The sequence below is a fragment of the Pan troglodytes genome, chromosome 3 (genome assembly GCF_028858775.2).
Source record: "Pan troglodytes isolate AG18354 chromosome 3, NHGRI_mPanTro3-v2.0_pri, whole genome shotgun sequence".
Taxonomy (NCBI): Eukaryota; Metazoa; Chordata; class Mammalia; order Primates; family Hominidae; genus Pan; species Pan troglodytes.
This window is the reverse complement of record NC_072401.2, coordinates 177,451,911-177,468,972: the sequence shown is the minus strand read 5'-3', so window position 1 is coordinate 177,468,972 and position 17,062 is coordinate 177,451,911. Positions and strand designations below refer to the sequence as shown.

The following is a 17,062-nucleotide window of genomic DNA, read 5'->3' as shown; positions in this document are numbered from 1 at the left end:
AAAATGGGGACAATAGTAATTACCTGACAGGGCTGTTGTGGTGAAGGTTAAATGGGATATACACTTTTTAGAAACTTAGAACAATGCCTCACACATGTGACATGCTGAGTATAATTGTCATTAATATTAATATAATTGCACCTATCATACTTTGTTCCAATTGTTTGTCTCTCTCTTCCATCTTTGCTATTAGCTCTGTTAGAGCAGGAAACTACATCTGTCCTGTTCACCTGGCTCAGCTTCAGATACCTAGTAGTCATTGAATAAATGCAACTTGAGTGACAGAGTGAGCTATGAAGTTTATTCTTTGGTGAGCTCAATTTAAAGTAGAATTTTTGTGACCACAGAGAATCAGCTTGGGCCAATTTTTGGGATCTCTTTCTCAATTAGTAGTAGTGTTTGGATTTTGAGTAAACAGAGGCCACTGCTGCTTACCCATTGCATAGTTTTTAACCCCTCATGCTTTCTGCCATGTTTTATGGGAAACATAATTACCAAAAAGAGATTTGGATTACTCTTGCTTTCTGGCATTTTGGAGAAAACAAAACTGTTTAGAAGTTTTAAAATTTGGATCACCTTTATGGTTATAGGAATGCATAAGTACTTAGAACGGATCTTTCTATAAAAGGGTAAGTTTGGCCCAAATAGTGTCACCCTTGAATTTTTCTGTCTCCCCTTACTGTAATCAGCATTTATGACAATACACCTTTCCCTTCCCAGAGGAAAGATGAAACACAATTAATATTTCCCAGCTCCCTTTTTGTTTTGCTGGTTGCTCTTTGAAATATCTCATTATCATTTTGCCTTCAACTGCTGGGGAATGACATTTGTTACATATGAACATGATATGTATCTCCCCAAGTTATTGTAAATTATGTTCACCCTCTAAAATATTTTGTGGAAGCAGATAAACATAAGATAAGGTATGTGTAAGCCACTGAGTTTGTTCGTTCACTTATTTGTACATCATTATTCATTTATTCATTCATTCATGCGTGCATGCATGCATTCAACAAGTATCTATTGAAAGCTTACCATGTGCTTGTCTTGTGTGAGGGGGAAAGATAGAGGCCATTATCTCATGGAGCTTATAGGCCGCAGGCCAGTGGGGAAGATACATATATATAGAACTGACTCTCTCTCTCTATATATATATTGCAGACTATATCTATATGTATATTGCAGACTTTGAGGAATAGCTCTGTAATGGCATGTGATATGAATACTAAAAGAGGCCTATGCTCTTGAAAAAGTTTTGCCTGAGGATAACACTTTCCAGCTGAGATCTGAGTAGATCTAGCTATCTGAGGGTGGAAGGAAAAGTGTTTTAGGAAGAAGAAACAACGTTCACAAATGGACAATTTTAAGAAATTAGGAGATGAATGAATGAACAGCAGGGGGACGTTATGCCGAAGAGGTGAGCTCCTGCCAGGTCATGTCCAATCTTTCCAGCCAGTTCTATCCTAAGAACACTGGAAAAGCATTCACCAGTTGTAAACAGGCCTATGACATACTCATGACTAGAGTCCTGGTAATTATGTGAAAATACAATATTAATAGATTGGAGAGGAAAGGTCTTGGTAAGAAAGAGCCTAAGATACCCGAAAGGTAATTTCTTAGGGGTAAATATTAACGGGTTTGCCATTGTCTACCTTTAGGCTCCAAACTTATGGAGTACAAGCTAGGTCTTAGGAGCGTCTTCTTCTTCAGTACTCTAAAAAAACTAAGGAGCAAGTCTCAGAATTGGATATTCCAGCACGGGACTACTGAATACCTTGGGGGTACAATGTCTAATAAATAGTAAAAGAGAGTTTCTGCCCATGCAGCCAGATGTTAGTCTATTACGTGTTCTCAGCAGAGTATGTCTCCCCCTCCATAGGCCTTCATGTATTCTCTTTCAACTGTTCAGAATATCTTTTCTTTCTCCCCAACAATCTGCCTCCCCCTTTTTTCCCATCTAATTTCATCTCCTTTGGGTGAAAGGTCACCTGCTTTGATCAGGTCAGATCAAACTGTACCTTCTAGGAAACCAGGAAAACTTTTCCAACTATCAAAACTAAATATAGGTTAGATATCCTTGAGGTAGGCTCATGTGCCATCTAATGCATCTTTATTTTTATTTGGTAGCACTTGTCATTCAGCGTTGTGATATTTGGTCTGTCCTACGCTACTAGGCTACAGGCCTAATTAGGGCAGGAATTTGTCTCCTTAGTATCTATCCCTTTTGCCTACATCAATTTCCTGTAAGAATGCTTAGTAAACACTTTTACAATTCAGAATAAAAGGAAATGGGGTAATGATACTACTGTGAACACCATGATCATTCTGTGAATTGACTGCTTTCTATGATTATATAACTCTGAAGAATGTTATGGTCATTTTATAATGGACTGAAAACATTGCAGTGTTTGTGGTGGTTTTGACTTTCTTTAAGAAAATGTTGGCCGCGGAGCGGTGGCTCACGCCTGTAATCCCAGCACTTTGGGAGGCCGAGGCGGGCGGATCACGAAGTCAGGAGATCGAGACCATCCTGGCTAACACGGTGAAACCGCATCTCTACTACAAATACAAAAAAAAAAAAAAAAATAGCCGGGCATGGTGGCGGGGTGTAGTCCCAGCTACTCGGGAGGCTGAGGCAGGAGAATGGCGTGAACCTGGGAGGCGGAGCTTGCAGTGAGCCGAGACCACGCCACTGCACTCCAGCCTGGGCTTAGAGCGAGACTCCGTCTCAAAAAAAAAAAGAAAAGAAAATGTTATGAAAGTCAGTTTCTGACCTGCAGCTTAAAGCAGCAGACAAAGGGGTCCTTTTTCTCTGTCAAAATATAAGAAGATCCCAACTAAGACATTTCATTCTAGAGATAATGTTAATTCTGTGTCTGAAACATTTGACGTAGAATAAAAGGCAGTTTCTAAACCGTGTTCCTGCCTGTTAGTCCTATGCACTGGGCTAGATTTTCATGATCTGCTTTTCCACATCTCCTCTCTGTTCTCTGACCCAGGTACTGCGAACATTTTCCCCCCTCACTTTTTATAGTTAATGCGATATTTGGAACCACAACTTCTTTAATCTGTTAACTCTCCTTACTTGTCTATATTATGAACATTGTATCACAAAGATGACTGCATTACATAATAGAGGAATATGTCGATATTTACTTATTGTATATAATAATGTGTTTATCCATAAAGACAAGATGAAGTGTTAAAGGAAGCTCCAAATTAAGATTAAGAAAAATGAAAGAGAATTATAATGGTTTTGGATTGAGTGAGCTCACATAAGAAAAAAGTAATATACATTATAAACATTTCTTAGACAGTATTTGAAAGGGAAATCTGACTTGATAAAAATATAATCATATTTTTAACCACCTAGTTACCTTATGTTTGTTTTATTTGATTTTTTAGAGGCAGGGTCCTACCCTGTGGCCCAGGCTGCAGTGCGGTGATGTGAGCATAGCTCACTGCAGCCTCAACCTCCCGGGCTCCCGTGATTCCCCTGCCTCAGCCTCCCCAGTAGCTGGGACTATAGGTGTGCACCACCATGGCTGGATAATTTGTTTTTTAAAATGTCCGTAATGGCCAGGTGTGGTGGCTCACGCCTGTAATCCCAGCACTTTGGGAGGCCGAGGCGGGCGGATCACCTGAGGTTGGGAGTTCAAGACCAGCCTGACCAACATGGAGAAACCCCGTCTCTGCTAAAAATACAAAATTAACTGGGCATGGTGGCACATGCCTGTAATCCTCGATACTTGGGAGGCTGAGGCAGGAGAATGGCTTGAATCCGGGAGGCAGAGGTTCTAGTGAGCTGAGATCGTGCCATTGCACTCCAGCCTGGTCAACAAGAGCAAAACTCCATCTCAAAAAAAAAAAAGAAAAAGAGTAGAAAATATTTGTAGTGATGAGGACTGTCTATGTTGCCTAGGCTGGTCTCAAACTCCTGGCTTCAAAATGTGTTTTGATTACAGGCATGAGCCACTGCCTACAGCCCATATATTTTAAATAAATGACTAAGAGTAGAGTGGGGCAAATACAATACGATACAATGGAAAGAGTATTAGATGAGGCATTTCAGTCCCCATGAGGACACATCATTGCTAGTTATTAAGCTTTATATAGTATATTTTATAATTAATAAAGCAAATCTACTATAATGTGAAACGATTTTCTTTTCTAACTAGTTTAAGATACTGGAGGTTCAAAATATTTTTACTTCCAATGAGATCCAAATTTTAAAAAATAATCTTAAAATCACCATTAGCAACAACAACTTGGCTGGGCTTGGTGGCTCACGCCTGTAATCCCAGCACTCTGGGAGGCCGAGGTGGGTGGATCACCTGAGGTCAGGAATTCGACACCAGCCTGGCCAACATGGTGAAACCAACCCGGTCTCCACTAAAAATACAAAAACTAACTGGGTGTGGTGGTGCATACCTGAAATCCCAGCTGCTCGGGAGGCTGAGGCAGGAGAATTGCTCAAACCCTGGAGGCAGAAGTTGCAGTGAGCTGAGATCATGCCACTGCACTCTGGCCTGGGCAAAAGAACGAGACGCCATCTCAAAAAAAAAGAGAAAATCATCAACAACTCAACTGCCATCAAACAGGAGGAAGGGGAAAGGAGCAGTGCGTTTTTAGTGGGCACAGAGTTTCAGTTTGTGGAGATGAAAAAGTCCTGGAGATAGCTGGTGGCCATGGTTACAGAATGATGTGAATGTACCTAATGCCACTGAACTACAGATTTAAAAATGATCAAAATGGCAAATTTTTCTTGTATATTTTACCCCAATAAATACTGAAAGCCTACTGACAGGTGATTGCTGTGAGGAGGCTATGTATGTGTATGCATCTCTCTTAATTCATTTGACGAGTCCATTTGGACTGGCTCTGAGGACTTTTTTGTATATTTTAAAAATTGGTACAAGTTGATATTGACTTATGTTGGTAACAATTGTCACATGAAAAAGCCTGTTTTAGACAAAAAGTGAATGGTTATATGAGTGTATTCTGCTGCAAAATTTCCAGAAGAAAAAGAAATCATGAATATTTTTAAAATTTCCTTTCCCTCTCATTTCCCTCTTTTGCTTTATATGTGTGGTGAAAAAGAAAGCTATGAACTGAGGCTGATTTCTGAAGATGCTGAAGATACTCATAAAGGAACAGAGTAGGAAGGAAAATTAGCTTCTAAGATCAGAACATTAGGCAAGAAATCAACAGACATGGGTTCTAAGACTTACTTGGTCATTTATTAGCCCAGTCTCTAGGTGTCCCTGAGCATCCGTGTTTTTTGTTTTTTGTTTTCATCATAAAGTGGGGAAAATTATGCTTTTCCCATTTGACTTACAACAGGTTAATGTATGTAATCATGTTTTATAGATTGTAAAGTGTTCTAAAAATTTAAGGTGGCATTATTGTATCTACTGGCACTACAATAAACAATTGCTTTCACTAATGATTTCCATGGTATAAAACGAATGAAGGATCTAAATGAGGAGCGTTGCTCCGTTCTGTGTTGATTATATGCCAGGTTATGTCAGCCTAGGGATGAGTTGAAGCAGAAAGGCTGCTACAATTTGGCTTTTTGATTTCCCTTATGGTTTCTCTCTCTCAATCTGTGCACTGAGCAAGCAGCTCTCTCAAAAACCCTTGAATACACATTGATATATATTCCAAAGAGATAGGTTTTGAGTTGTTTGAACTCCAGTTATTTTTGGACAAAATTCATTTGAAAAGAGAAAATAATAACAAATGATTATACAAGTAAGAGGACTAAACATTCATTTATGAGAAATAAAGTGGAATGCAGTAATTGTGTTTCCTCTAAATAGCTGCTTTTGTAATATTTAGAGGGTGATGTGCAGCATGCTACCGGCCTGCTTTAAAGAATGCAGGTGAAATACAAGCTATAATGCAAGAAACGTATGCTATGGATAATGAGGATGTGAGCTATTTTTCATTAAAGGCGAAGAGTTACAGTTATGTCTGTGTGTGTGTCCTTGTGTGTGTGTGTGCCTCTCTGTGTGTGTGCTTGTGTGTGTCTTTCTGTCCCTCTGTGTGTGTTTCTGTCCCTGTGTGTGTGTGTGCTGGCTGATTTGGAGATGAAGACAGAGGCAAGGATCCTTTCTTTCTACTCTAGGAAAGGTTTATGCTCCTTGAAAGAGATACTGTTTATTTTCTTGCTATACCTTTTGTGAAGTATTGAGACTCTTGGACTGTGCCCTGTCACTCAGTAGGCTGAAGTACAAATGCTAATTATCGCCAGACTGCAGCATTGTGATTTGCATTCCAAATCAGCTTGCAGATTCCCATTATAAATTGCTATCCTCTTGTTTCTTATCTAAAATTTGTTCCTCCCTTACATCACTCTTCTCATTCCCTAACACTGACCTTTAAAGAAATTCCCTTTCCAGAGATTCTCATTGGAAATCAGCAGCTTTCGTGGGCTATAATCATAACAATAAATAACAAAGACATCAATAGGGTTTTTCCTTCCAGTGGTTTTCTCCCTTTTACTTAAGAGTCATATGGCACTAAGTAAAATAATTACTTAAAACATGTATCTCTCAGGCTTAGAGCTTTATACTCACTCCTTTGACAGCCACGCTTCTATTTCTTTTTAAATCTCAAAGGTGTGGGATTACAAGTCCTGTCTTAGTAATAAACTTTTGCAGATAAACCCTGAGATGGTATAACTGCATCCTTTCTTGGCACCTTAAATCAAATTAACTAAATACTTAGTGAGGAGAGAAAAGGAAAACACAGTTTTTTGCAACGTATCTGACTGGGTGAGAAGCCACTGCTGCAGCATAAAGAACCGACGGGAATCTGGGCTTTCCCACTCTGGAAGCGAAGGGGGGAATTATGGGTTGGTGGTCGGCTTCATGTTAGGAGGACACCCCTCCCTCTGTTCACAGCTCAGCCTGTTTCCAATTTAAAGCCCAGATTTCAATACAAACCTCAATTTCTTTTCCCCATTTTAAATGCAAAGCAAGACTTGTGAATCATAGTGTCTCTGCTCCTGGGATTCAGACCAAATTTCCCCCCAAAATTCTCAGGCTATTTGTTTGAATACCTGCTTACAGTGGTACACAATGGGCAGCTTTGAGAAGAAAAATTGATAATCTTCACGGAAGAGTAATTTGAATGAAATTACACTTGACAGCCCGTCTCCAAGCAAACAAGAGGAACGAGGGAGCCTGAGCTAAGCTCTGAGGACTTGCCCAAGCCACTGCTGTTGGAGCTTCCCAGGAAAAAAAAAAAAAAAAAACACACCAGTTTTTCCAACATCTAATTGAGCTTTTGATTAATTCCGTGTACCAGATTCTACTGAAGAAAGGTAGCCATGGAAGAGAATATGGAAGAGGGACAGACACAAAAAGGTACTGTACTAAAAGCGTTTATTTGTAACTAAGTAATTATTTTGCAGTTTCCTTGTTTGCTTTAGACACTTGCCAGTAAGGCTAATGAATGTTTCTCTCTTGGAAGGCATTTTGTTCCTTCCTCTCCTTTAGTCTGTTCCTCACTTGCAGTAATGTCTGGCACGAATGTTGTCATTATTTGCAAATCTTTCAGATATAAGTACCGAAATGCAGAGTCGAGTATTAGTGAGAAGAGCATTGCGGTATTGTAGTGAACTATTCCTTAGACCAGTCTTTGTTAACCTTCATTTATTTCGTGATTTCACACTTGCCGAGCTGGGTCAAGGGATGCCTAGTGTGAGCCACAAATACAATATTTGGAGTTAGTTAAAAATTTGGTGATGGAACCATTATCCATATCTTTGCATGGACATCTGATAGAACAAAGACCAAGACCATTAATTATCTTTTGATTGGTGCACCTTTTTAAAACAATCTTTAAAAAATAAAAACTAAAAACGAGGATGCAATATAGGTTTAAGCAGATGGAGCAAAAGTTCATAAATTTTCAGGGTGTATGGAAGCGTTAAGATTTTCCTTTCTATATAGTTGACTGTAATCAACTTCTGAGTAATAACGCTAAAGGAAATTTTTTTATGTGTTTTTAAAGCTTGTCTAGGTATATCTGGCTGTATGAGTTAAAGTGAAATTGCCATTTTTGAAGGTTGAAATGGTCAAATATTGGTAATTTGGAATGATTCAATCAACTCGAGAATTGTTTTAATGTGTCAAATGGTAGCTTCAGAGGGAGCTAGCTTTCACCCCAGATAGGCAGCGTTTCTCTCGTCTGCTGTCGGGCTTATGTAATGTCAGAGAAAATGGTCTCATTTTCTTAGTACTGAAGCAGTAACACAGGTAATACTACATAAAGGTAATATTCAAGAGTAGTGTTGAAAAAGATTCAGCTGTCAAAGTTAATTTCAAATGTATATAAAGGCACTTAGCATAAAAAACTGTATTTTATGTGATAAAATATATAGGGTGGAAGCACAGTATAGTTACCATATTTTTAGCCATTTAGCTATGCTGGGTTTCTTCTCTTAATGTACACACACATACTTTGAGGCATATGTGGTGCATACACACACACACACAGACACACACACACACGTAATAAAGGACCATCGGTATTAAATATATGAAGGTTTTATATAAGCAAGAGATAATAGATAAGTTGATTTCCCAATTTTAGTCCTTAGTACCCTTATTAATGATAATCTGTAATAGAAACACAAAAATCTACATTAATAGCATGTGATCTATTTTTAAATTAAAAAACCTCAGCTCCCTTTATTATATGCACAAATAGCCCAAGTTTTCATCAGTGATTGTAAATGGGACATTTTAATGGTAATTTCTGTTCTTACAAGGCATCTCAGTGGACTATTTTAACTTAGAATAAAATACCTTATGACAACATCTTTTTTGTAATACCTAATAATGATATTTATTGGCCGATCAATTTGCTTAAGGAAAGATAAACAGCATTTTAAATAGAGGAATGATATTCATTACACTAAATAAAACCTTGAGTTAAATCATGGATTGTGGTAACAGGTTGAATGTGTCTGAGCAAGCCTTGGTAGATGCAGGAACCAAGAAAAATGATGTAATTAGTTGTGATGTTTTTTTCTCAGGTAACACTGAAAAGCTTTCTTTTATGGGGGTGGAGGTGGCTATGCCGTGAGGGGAAGATTTCTGTCACAGTGGGTTTTTCCTCATTAATATATGCACCAGCAGCAGTGGTGGAAGGCAGTTTTAAATCAGAAAAAATGTTTAGTGGTCTATCAGTTTGTAAATGTATATGAATACAATATTTATGATTTAGGTTTTTTTCTTAATTGAGAAAAGAAGATTTAATCTTCTTCACTCTTGATCTTCTGTTCCTCTCAATTACGCCTATGACACCTTTTCTATATAAGTTTGTTGTTAGAAAGTTACATTTGAATCGAAATCCTCTGTCGATATGTGCGTGGGTTGTAACTGTGAAATTACTGGAGGAGCAATTTGACAAGCAGACAAAATCGTTACAGATTTTTCAAGAGTTTAGGTGGAGAGACTTAATGATCTGTCTAAAGAAAAGCAGCATTTTGTGATAGTTCTTATCCTGTTTTTCATAAACTGCATAGGATTTTCTTAAACAATAATTCAGACAGCACAGAGTTTTCTTCCATTTGCAAGAAGTAAGTGGCTTTTCAGTCTTTTCTTAAAATTTAGAGCTTGTCTTTCCTGTTACATGTCACCAAGACTTAAAATTCACATCAGTGTTTACTCATATGACCTTGCAAATTCAACTAGAATGTAAAATTCAGTGGATTCATTCATTAATTGCAATTTGATATGTTCGAAAATATATATACTTGGTGTTTAAGCACTTAAAAAGATCATCCGTAAGAAATATATTTTTCTTCGTAGTGAGAGCCCACTCCCCTCTCAAGCTTTAAAAGACAATTGAGAATAGTCCTAACTTTTATCCTAACTTAAGCATATGCATTCAGTCAGAGAGAGAGGATAATTTAACAGTATGGGGGACTTCACCCACCAGCCATTGTGTTCAATGAGCCCATGCCTGATGTGAAACTGAAATGGGGATCATTAATCTGTTGCTCCAGCAATTTCTGACACCCTCCCCAAAGGTGAGTATCTCATTATGCTGAGGGGAGTCTAGTATTTTAAGAAACATATTTTTTGGTAAAACATGGCCTCTAAATGAAAGCCACTTACTTCATCTTGTGTGCAGCCAAAACAATGATATTCTAGTATAGAAAAAAAAAAAGGAAAAAAAGAAAAGAGTGTTTTGAATTTGGTCTTTACTATGGCCATAATAAACCTAGCATCATCTGTCACCAAAATCAAGAGCCATTGTCACAAAATCATGGCAACAAGGACCCCAATTACTACAGAGGGGTTGAGCAAAGTGAATAAAGATATTTTGATGAAGATTTAACAGGTACGCATTTATGACTTGTAGCCATGCAACTGTTTCTAGAACATTTTGCCAAATCTTACGAGAAAATACGTAAATGATTTTTGGGTTTCTAATTAGGAGTGAATTGATGAATACACATTCGGGTGGCCAGACAAGTGGGTGACCATCTCTTCATGGACAGCCCTAATGAAGGCCTTGCTGAATTAGGAGGGGTTTACAGAGGAAGGCTGATGAATCAGTAAGTAAAGGGAGCAACAAAACTGTATAGAGATAAAAAGAAAACAGCAATGGACAGAAAGAGCCAGCAGGTTGGAGTCTTCATAAATTGGCTGAACTGTTCCAAACAGCCAAAACCCTGATGGCTTTAATTTCTGAACATGAACATTTTATGAAACAGGTCTCAAAATTACATGGAGTATACCAGAAAGTTTTGATCAGCACAAAAGATAACAGCCACAGTGTCACTCACCATATTTTTCTAGTGTAATAAACCAGCAGCTTATGTGAGTCTGTGCTGTCAATATCAACCAATGACTTTTCCAACACCAAAGCCCCACCTGCCATCGCCTCAGTGGAATCAATTCTTGGTGACTCTCAGGGACTGGGTCACTAGCAGATGTAGATGATCAAGCTGAATGTGATCCAATGACCAGTTCCATCATTTCAAACAGCAATATACAGCCAAAGTTCAATGGTCATTGTTCATCCTTAGCTCAATAGCACTAACCTATTTGTCATTTCAGCATATCTTTAATTTATTAAAACCAACAAGAATACATAAATGAAAGGAGAGGGTACAGGTTTATTTTCTATGTTTTTCATATCAATGTTAATGTTGATCTATCTCATTATTTAAAATACTGTACAATTATTGTTGACAAGAGACCCCTTCATCATATACTTTATACATTTATACACACATATTACTATAAAGGAATCTATGCACACAAGGATATACTGTATATTGTACTTAATATAAAGTATATTTAATATACAGTACAGCTTATAGGCTGACTAAAAGTCTCTCCAGACATTTTGTGTGTGTGTAAGATTATTTTTATCTTGAAAGATGACTCTAGAACCTCACCTTTCCTTAAGCAGACATCATCCCTGAAGAAGAGGCACCACTATAATCAACGAAAAAAAGAGGCAGCTTTGGCTGTTGGAGACTAGGAAATATTGGCCAACCTATACTGCCCGGTGATTTCAGTGCCAGACACTGGCCTAAGGACTTTACCTAAATGAACTCATTGGCTCTTCACAATAACCTTAAGTGGTACTAATGTTGAGGAAAATAAATATCAAATAGATTAATTGACTAGACCAAAGTCACATCATAGTAAATAGTAGAGCTGGGCTCAATGCAATCAGAATGAGTCCAGGTTCTGAACTTTCGACCCCACTCTCTACACTAGATGTCCACAGCTGCCTGCCTGGCAGCCACACTCCTTCGAAGGACTGCCTCCCCCACATGCTTCCATTGCAGTCATCAGCTATGATCTGGAATTTATGGTTGTGTTCCTTACCACCAACTCTGGCTTCTTTTCTTTGCCAGATATGAAAACTTTTTCAAAGGCAGCCAATCTGTAAGTGCACTAGCAATCTACGACTTGTAAGTCATGAATTGAATCCAAAAAGATGAATTGGTTCAATTGGCCTTCTTTCTTGAGAACGGGGAAAAGATGACTCTCAGTATGCTCTGAGGATCTCTTTATCCCATGGCAAATTTTAATAATAACTATGCTGCCCCATCTTTCAGCTACTCTGGGTGAATCTCTATTCTTTGCAATCGAAAGACCTCTAAATAAAACAAATGTTCAGATCCTTTTAGGAGTCTTACATAAAGAGGCTTAGTGCTAAGAAATTTTCCCTGAGTTTAACCTGGTGAGTCGAAGCTGAATCAACTGTATATTTAATGTATTAAATTTCAACTTTGACACCACTCTTTAGTGTATTCTTGATGATTTTGATTTTTTTCCCTCACTGATCTTTGATTTTTTACAATTTAAATAAATTCGTCCCTAAATCATTGCCTACCAGTAAGTATTGGTAGTATAATATTTGGAGAACTATTGCAAAGAAATTAAAGAGACAGAATGTGTCTGGTTTATTAATAGATTTATAATCCTTAATATGTCATTGAATTCTGTAGACTAGTGGCTAAGAAAATAACAAAAACAACATCAAAAATCTTTAAGCAGTCATTTAAGTGTAAGAATTAATAATTTGCTTCTTAGCTGTTGGCTACTTACAGACCTATGAAAAGGGAACTGGTTTTATCCATCTAGTGGACAGACTTCGTCTCAGCAAATACTGTCACAAATCATCTCTTCAGCTGCCACTTCTGCATTTGGATAACAAGGCTAAAAGAAACATAGAGAATCAGATTTTATAAAGCATATAGGAAAAATCTGTCCTAAGATTTCACAGCTGTGCTTTTACTAGCATTGTGCTTAACCTGAAGTGTCCTCCTGGGAATAAGAAATTACTTTTACCCCTTGGTATTTTCAAATATAGTTCTACAACATCTGTCAGTAGGGAAAATTAGTTATATTTTTAATAAAGTTCAATAGATATTCATAGAACTTCTGCATTGTTGTGGTTATTATGTCTGCTGTGGTTTAGATATAACATTTTAGAATTTTGTCATTTTATATTTTCCTTGGATCAGTTGCTAATTATGGTTTCTTTTAGTGTCTGTGGTACTGTTTATCTCAGAGGTCCAAAATATCAATAACACATTTCTAACATCTTGTTCGGATGAAGGAGATGAATAGATTTTTCACAATGTCATTAAAATGAGTGAATTCACCTTTTCAAATGAAAGTGCTTGATATAGTTACTTCATTAATTCCTTGAATTAAAGTTTAAATATTTAAAGAGACTAAATGAGAAGTACAGCATGACAGATAGATAGATATTGATAGTATCCTTGGAGTGATGACTTCTAAGACATGATTTTTAGAAATTAATTATTCCTTAATTCATCAGAAGACAATGGCTCATGAGAGATTCATAGGATACAGGAGATAACTTCTAGTTTGTCCATTGCGAACTCCATTTTCCCCCAAGCAAAAACCCCTCCCCACCATTCAAAATGTTTGACAGTTTTCTTTTTCATACATAGAAGGCAGACTGCCTGGCTTACTTTCAAAAATCCTTTTGGATAGCATCCATACTAACAGGTGGCACAGCTGTGGATTAGCTGACATTATAAAAATAATTCATGTTTTTCCATGTGCTTTCAAGTTGTGACCATTGTCTTGGATATTCTTAATCCAACAGTAACTTACTTCTTTGTACTGTGAACAACATAAAGAAAGAAAAACAGAAGATAACTGATTTTTTTTTCAAATTGTGAGTGGGAAATATAACTTTGGTCAAAGATGAGAGTCAGTTCTTATTGGAGTCTGTTTATAGAGTTTACTAGGGAATTAAGTTATAATATGAGGAAATCTGAGGTCAGAGAAAAAAGGAAGAATGACTGTTGGCTTTTAAATGATGTGTATTAAGAGATGTCAACATGTTAGAACATTAACTGCAGTATATATCCAGATTGATTTCCCAAAGAAAGAAAGACACTTTCTCACATTGTTTAAATTGTTTAATGTTTTTGGACTTAAATTTTTATCATATGAGAAATGATGAGTTTTACTTTACTTACCTCCATCAAAGAGAGGAATTGGGTGAAATCTATCCCTGAGAATGATGCTAGAAACATAAAAGAGATTGTTCATATTGTCTCCTAAAAGGGGGTGGTCATGCTTTTTCTTGGCTATCAAGTAAAAGTGAGGCAATTAAAGTATTTTGCTAATTAGCATTCTTCATTGATTTATAATAGAACTTTCAATGTCTGGGAAACTATTTTCTACATTTTTATGGTTGCAATTAATATTCCCCATTAGAAAGGTTATTTGAATGGTGAATTACCTATTTTTTCTTAACAAAAATAAAATATGGGAGAAAAACTTTACACCTGTATTTATTCCGATTGTTGTTTTATGCAACAAAGTTTAGTAAATAATTCAAATAAAGAACTAGTACACGGCCAAATTACCTTCCCCCCAAAACTTGACAGCTTTTTTTTTTTTGAAAAAAAATTTTTTTGAGATTCTTCTACACATTTCCTGTGTTGGTGGATATCCACTTTCATTTTGTTTTTGTTTTGTTTTGTTTTTGTTTTTTTGAGACGGAGTCTCGCTCATCGCCCAGGCTGGAGTGCAGTGGGCTATCTCGGCTCACTGCAAGCTCCGCCTCCCAGGTTCACGCCATTCTCCTGCCTCAGCCTCCCGAATAGCTGGGACTACAGGCGCCCGCCACCACACCCAGCTAATATTTTGTATTTTTAGTAGAGACAGCGTTTCACTGTGTTAGCCAGGATGGTCTCGATCTCCTGACCTCGTGATCCGCCCGCCTCTGCCTCCCAAAGTGCTGGGATTATAGGCGTGAGCCACCGAGCCCGGCCCACTTTCATTTTTAACAGCCTATACCATATCAGTTTTTCTGTTCAGTTTCGTTATTGAACATCAGAAACATAATTAAGCACTTTTACTAGCATGATTTATTTGTCAAGGAAAATATTAATAATAATAGCTAATATTTAATAATCCAGGCACTGTTCTAAGCATTTCATATGCAGTGTCTAATGTCAATATATCTTAACACTAGTTAAGATATATTGACTACAGTTTTTTAATAAATATCAAATGTTCTTTGACTTTACGGTCACACTATTTAGTCAAGGGCCATTGGGTTCAAACTCTACAGGAAACTAAGAGAAAACCTCACACAAACATCCAGAGAAAAAAAGAATTGTCATGTAACAAAATGAGGTAGTCTTCCATTTCAGTTCCAAGAAAGATTATGAGGTAGGCAGAAGGGAGAATGAGCCAAATGATTTCTCCATTTTTCTAGTTAAAAATTTATTTTTCCCATAATAAGGGCATTTAAATTCAAATTTTTGGAACCACAGACTGTACATTTGAGTGGCAGTAAGGAATTATATTTATTTTTCTTCAAACACCTTTCAATATTTCAATATTCAATAATAGAATTCATTATTAAAATAAGGATTGAGCAATGTTTGAACAATGGAACTCTTAGATATGACACTGAATGTGGTTTGTCCATTTAAAACCAACCATAGGTTTGAGAATCTCTGTTTTAAATAGTACCAATGTATTACCAAAGCCAGATTCATTTAGTGGTTTATTGTCTCAGAGACGTTATTTTAGTTTTTCATCAAGTTAACAAAAAACCGTTTTACAGTGAAAAGAATGCTTTGAATATTAGTCAGAATAATTGAACTTAAAGCATTTTAAATCTCTGCTCAACCATTCACAGTAGAAAGTTGTAATTGAGTCATAAGATCTAGAATTGAGAAACCACCCACTCAAAGATTGTCTCCATGAATTTTAAATATGTATAAGGGCCAGGAGTTTTTCAATTGACCATCATAATGAGTGGCCAATTGACTTTTGGTTTCCCAATCAGGTGACTTGTGTTAAAGCCCTGGCTCCTTTTCTCCACCTTCATTTTCTCTGTAACTTAATCTGTGTTATTCAACCGTATTTTTTTCAAAATCTCCATTTTGAGAATTAATTTTCTCTACCATTATCTTTGGGTTTAGGTCTGTTTAATGTGAGTTAGATGTAATAAAGACTAGGTAAAAGCGCCTATTACAATTCCTGGAACATATTAGGAGTTGAGTAAATGCAGATTCCTTCTCCATGTTTCCTTTCCTCTCATCTTAACACACTGTGCCCATTTAAAAAGGTGACCAAGCAATTTTCCTTGAGTCAGAGAGTCAGAATTAAAGGACTAATAACTTTTTCGAATTGTTGTAACAGTTATTTCTTAAATGTTTGTCACTTACTATATGGCATATCTTACTGTTTTTTCTTATGTATGTGTTATGCTGTAGCTCCATTCTCAAAGTACAAATTCCTGAAGGGTAAAGATTTTATCATTTGTTCATGAACCCAACCTGCAAAGTGCTCTGAATACAAACCCATTCATAGCTGATGATGATGATGATGATGATGATGATGATGATGATGATGATGAAACGAGAACAGGAGGAGAAAGAGAAGGAAGAGGGGAGGGGAAGAAAAAGAAGAGGATAAAGAGGAAGAAGAAGAGGTCAATTGTGCAGACTAAAGAAAGAATAAAACACAATTTTCCCCCTAAATAGAGACAGATCTAACAGAGCAGCTAAACCTGGCTTGGGAGAATGCAGCAAGGACTCCATTTTATGTCATTAGATTTGAATTAAAAATAATTCTTTTATTCTTTGACCTGAAATATATTCAGTAGTTTGGTAGCAGCTTTCTTGAAAATGAATAGATTTTCTTTTTTTATTATTAAAGAGCCCACACATATTTTTAGCATTGTGATTCTGGCAATGAAGTCAAATACATTAAACTGTCAGATTCAGCAAATGGTTACTGAAACTTGGAAAATTATGTCTTATAATATTTTATAATACGCTGTTAAAATTTAACAAAGTAGTTTACAAATTTGCTGACACTAGGCTTACTGTGTTCATTCGTAAGTATTGATCAAAGAAAACAAAATTACATAAGAAATAACAGTTTGAAATCATTGAGGACAGTTTAATAAGATAAGACCTTTTCTAGGATATGTTTAGTAATGTTCAAGGTAATGAATTTAAAAAATAGCATGCAATGAGTAATCAATTTTCTTTTGCCTTCTTTTACGC

General features: G+C 36.7%; 1 protein-coding gene and 1 long non-coding RNA gene across 7 annotated transcripts in view; one reads left to right on the top strand and one right to left on the bottom strand.

Moving 5' to 3' along the window:
- The window catches only part of GPM6A (glycoprotein M6A), a 369,432-nt gene that overhangs the window by 182,936 nt on the left and 169,434 nt on the right, over positions 1-17,062 (top strand). Inside the window, exon 1 of one of the 4 annotated variants that reach the window (XM_001159289.7) lies at positions 6,528-7,373. The exons of the other annotated variants lie outside the window; for them this stretch is intronic. Within the exon in view, the coding sequence (XP_001159289.1) occupies positions 7,337-7,373 (37 nt within the window). The 5' untranslated portion in view covers positions 6,528-7,336. Of the gene's footprint in view, positions 1-6,527; positions 7,374-17,062 lie in introns of those variants that run through there. 4 annotated transcript variants of the gene reach the window in all.
- LOC107974486 (uncharacterized) overlaps positions 1-17,062 on the bottom strand; it is a 51,881-nt gene that overhangs the window by 22,784 nt on the left and 12,035 nt on the right. For 2 of the 3 annotated variants that reach the window (XR_008547665.1, XR_010156751.1), the window contains exons 3-4: positions 13,490-13,643; positions 12,598-12,704 (exon numbers count right to left, since the gene is read on the bottom strand). This is a non-coding gene — a long non-coding RNA (uncharacterized LOC107974486). Of the gene's footprint in view, positions 1-7,345; positions 7,705-12,597; positions 12,705-13,489; positions 13,644-17,062 lie in introns of those variants that run through there. The other variant, XR_008547664.1, reaches the window with a different exon arrangement.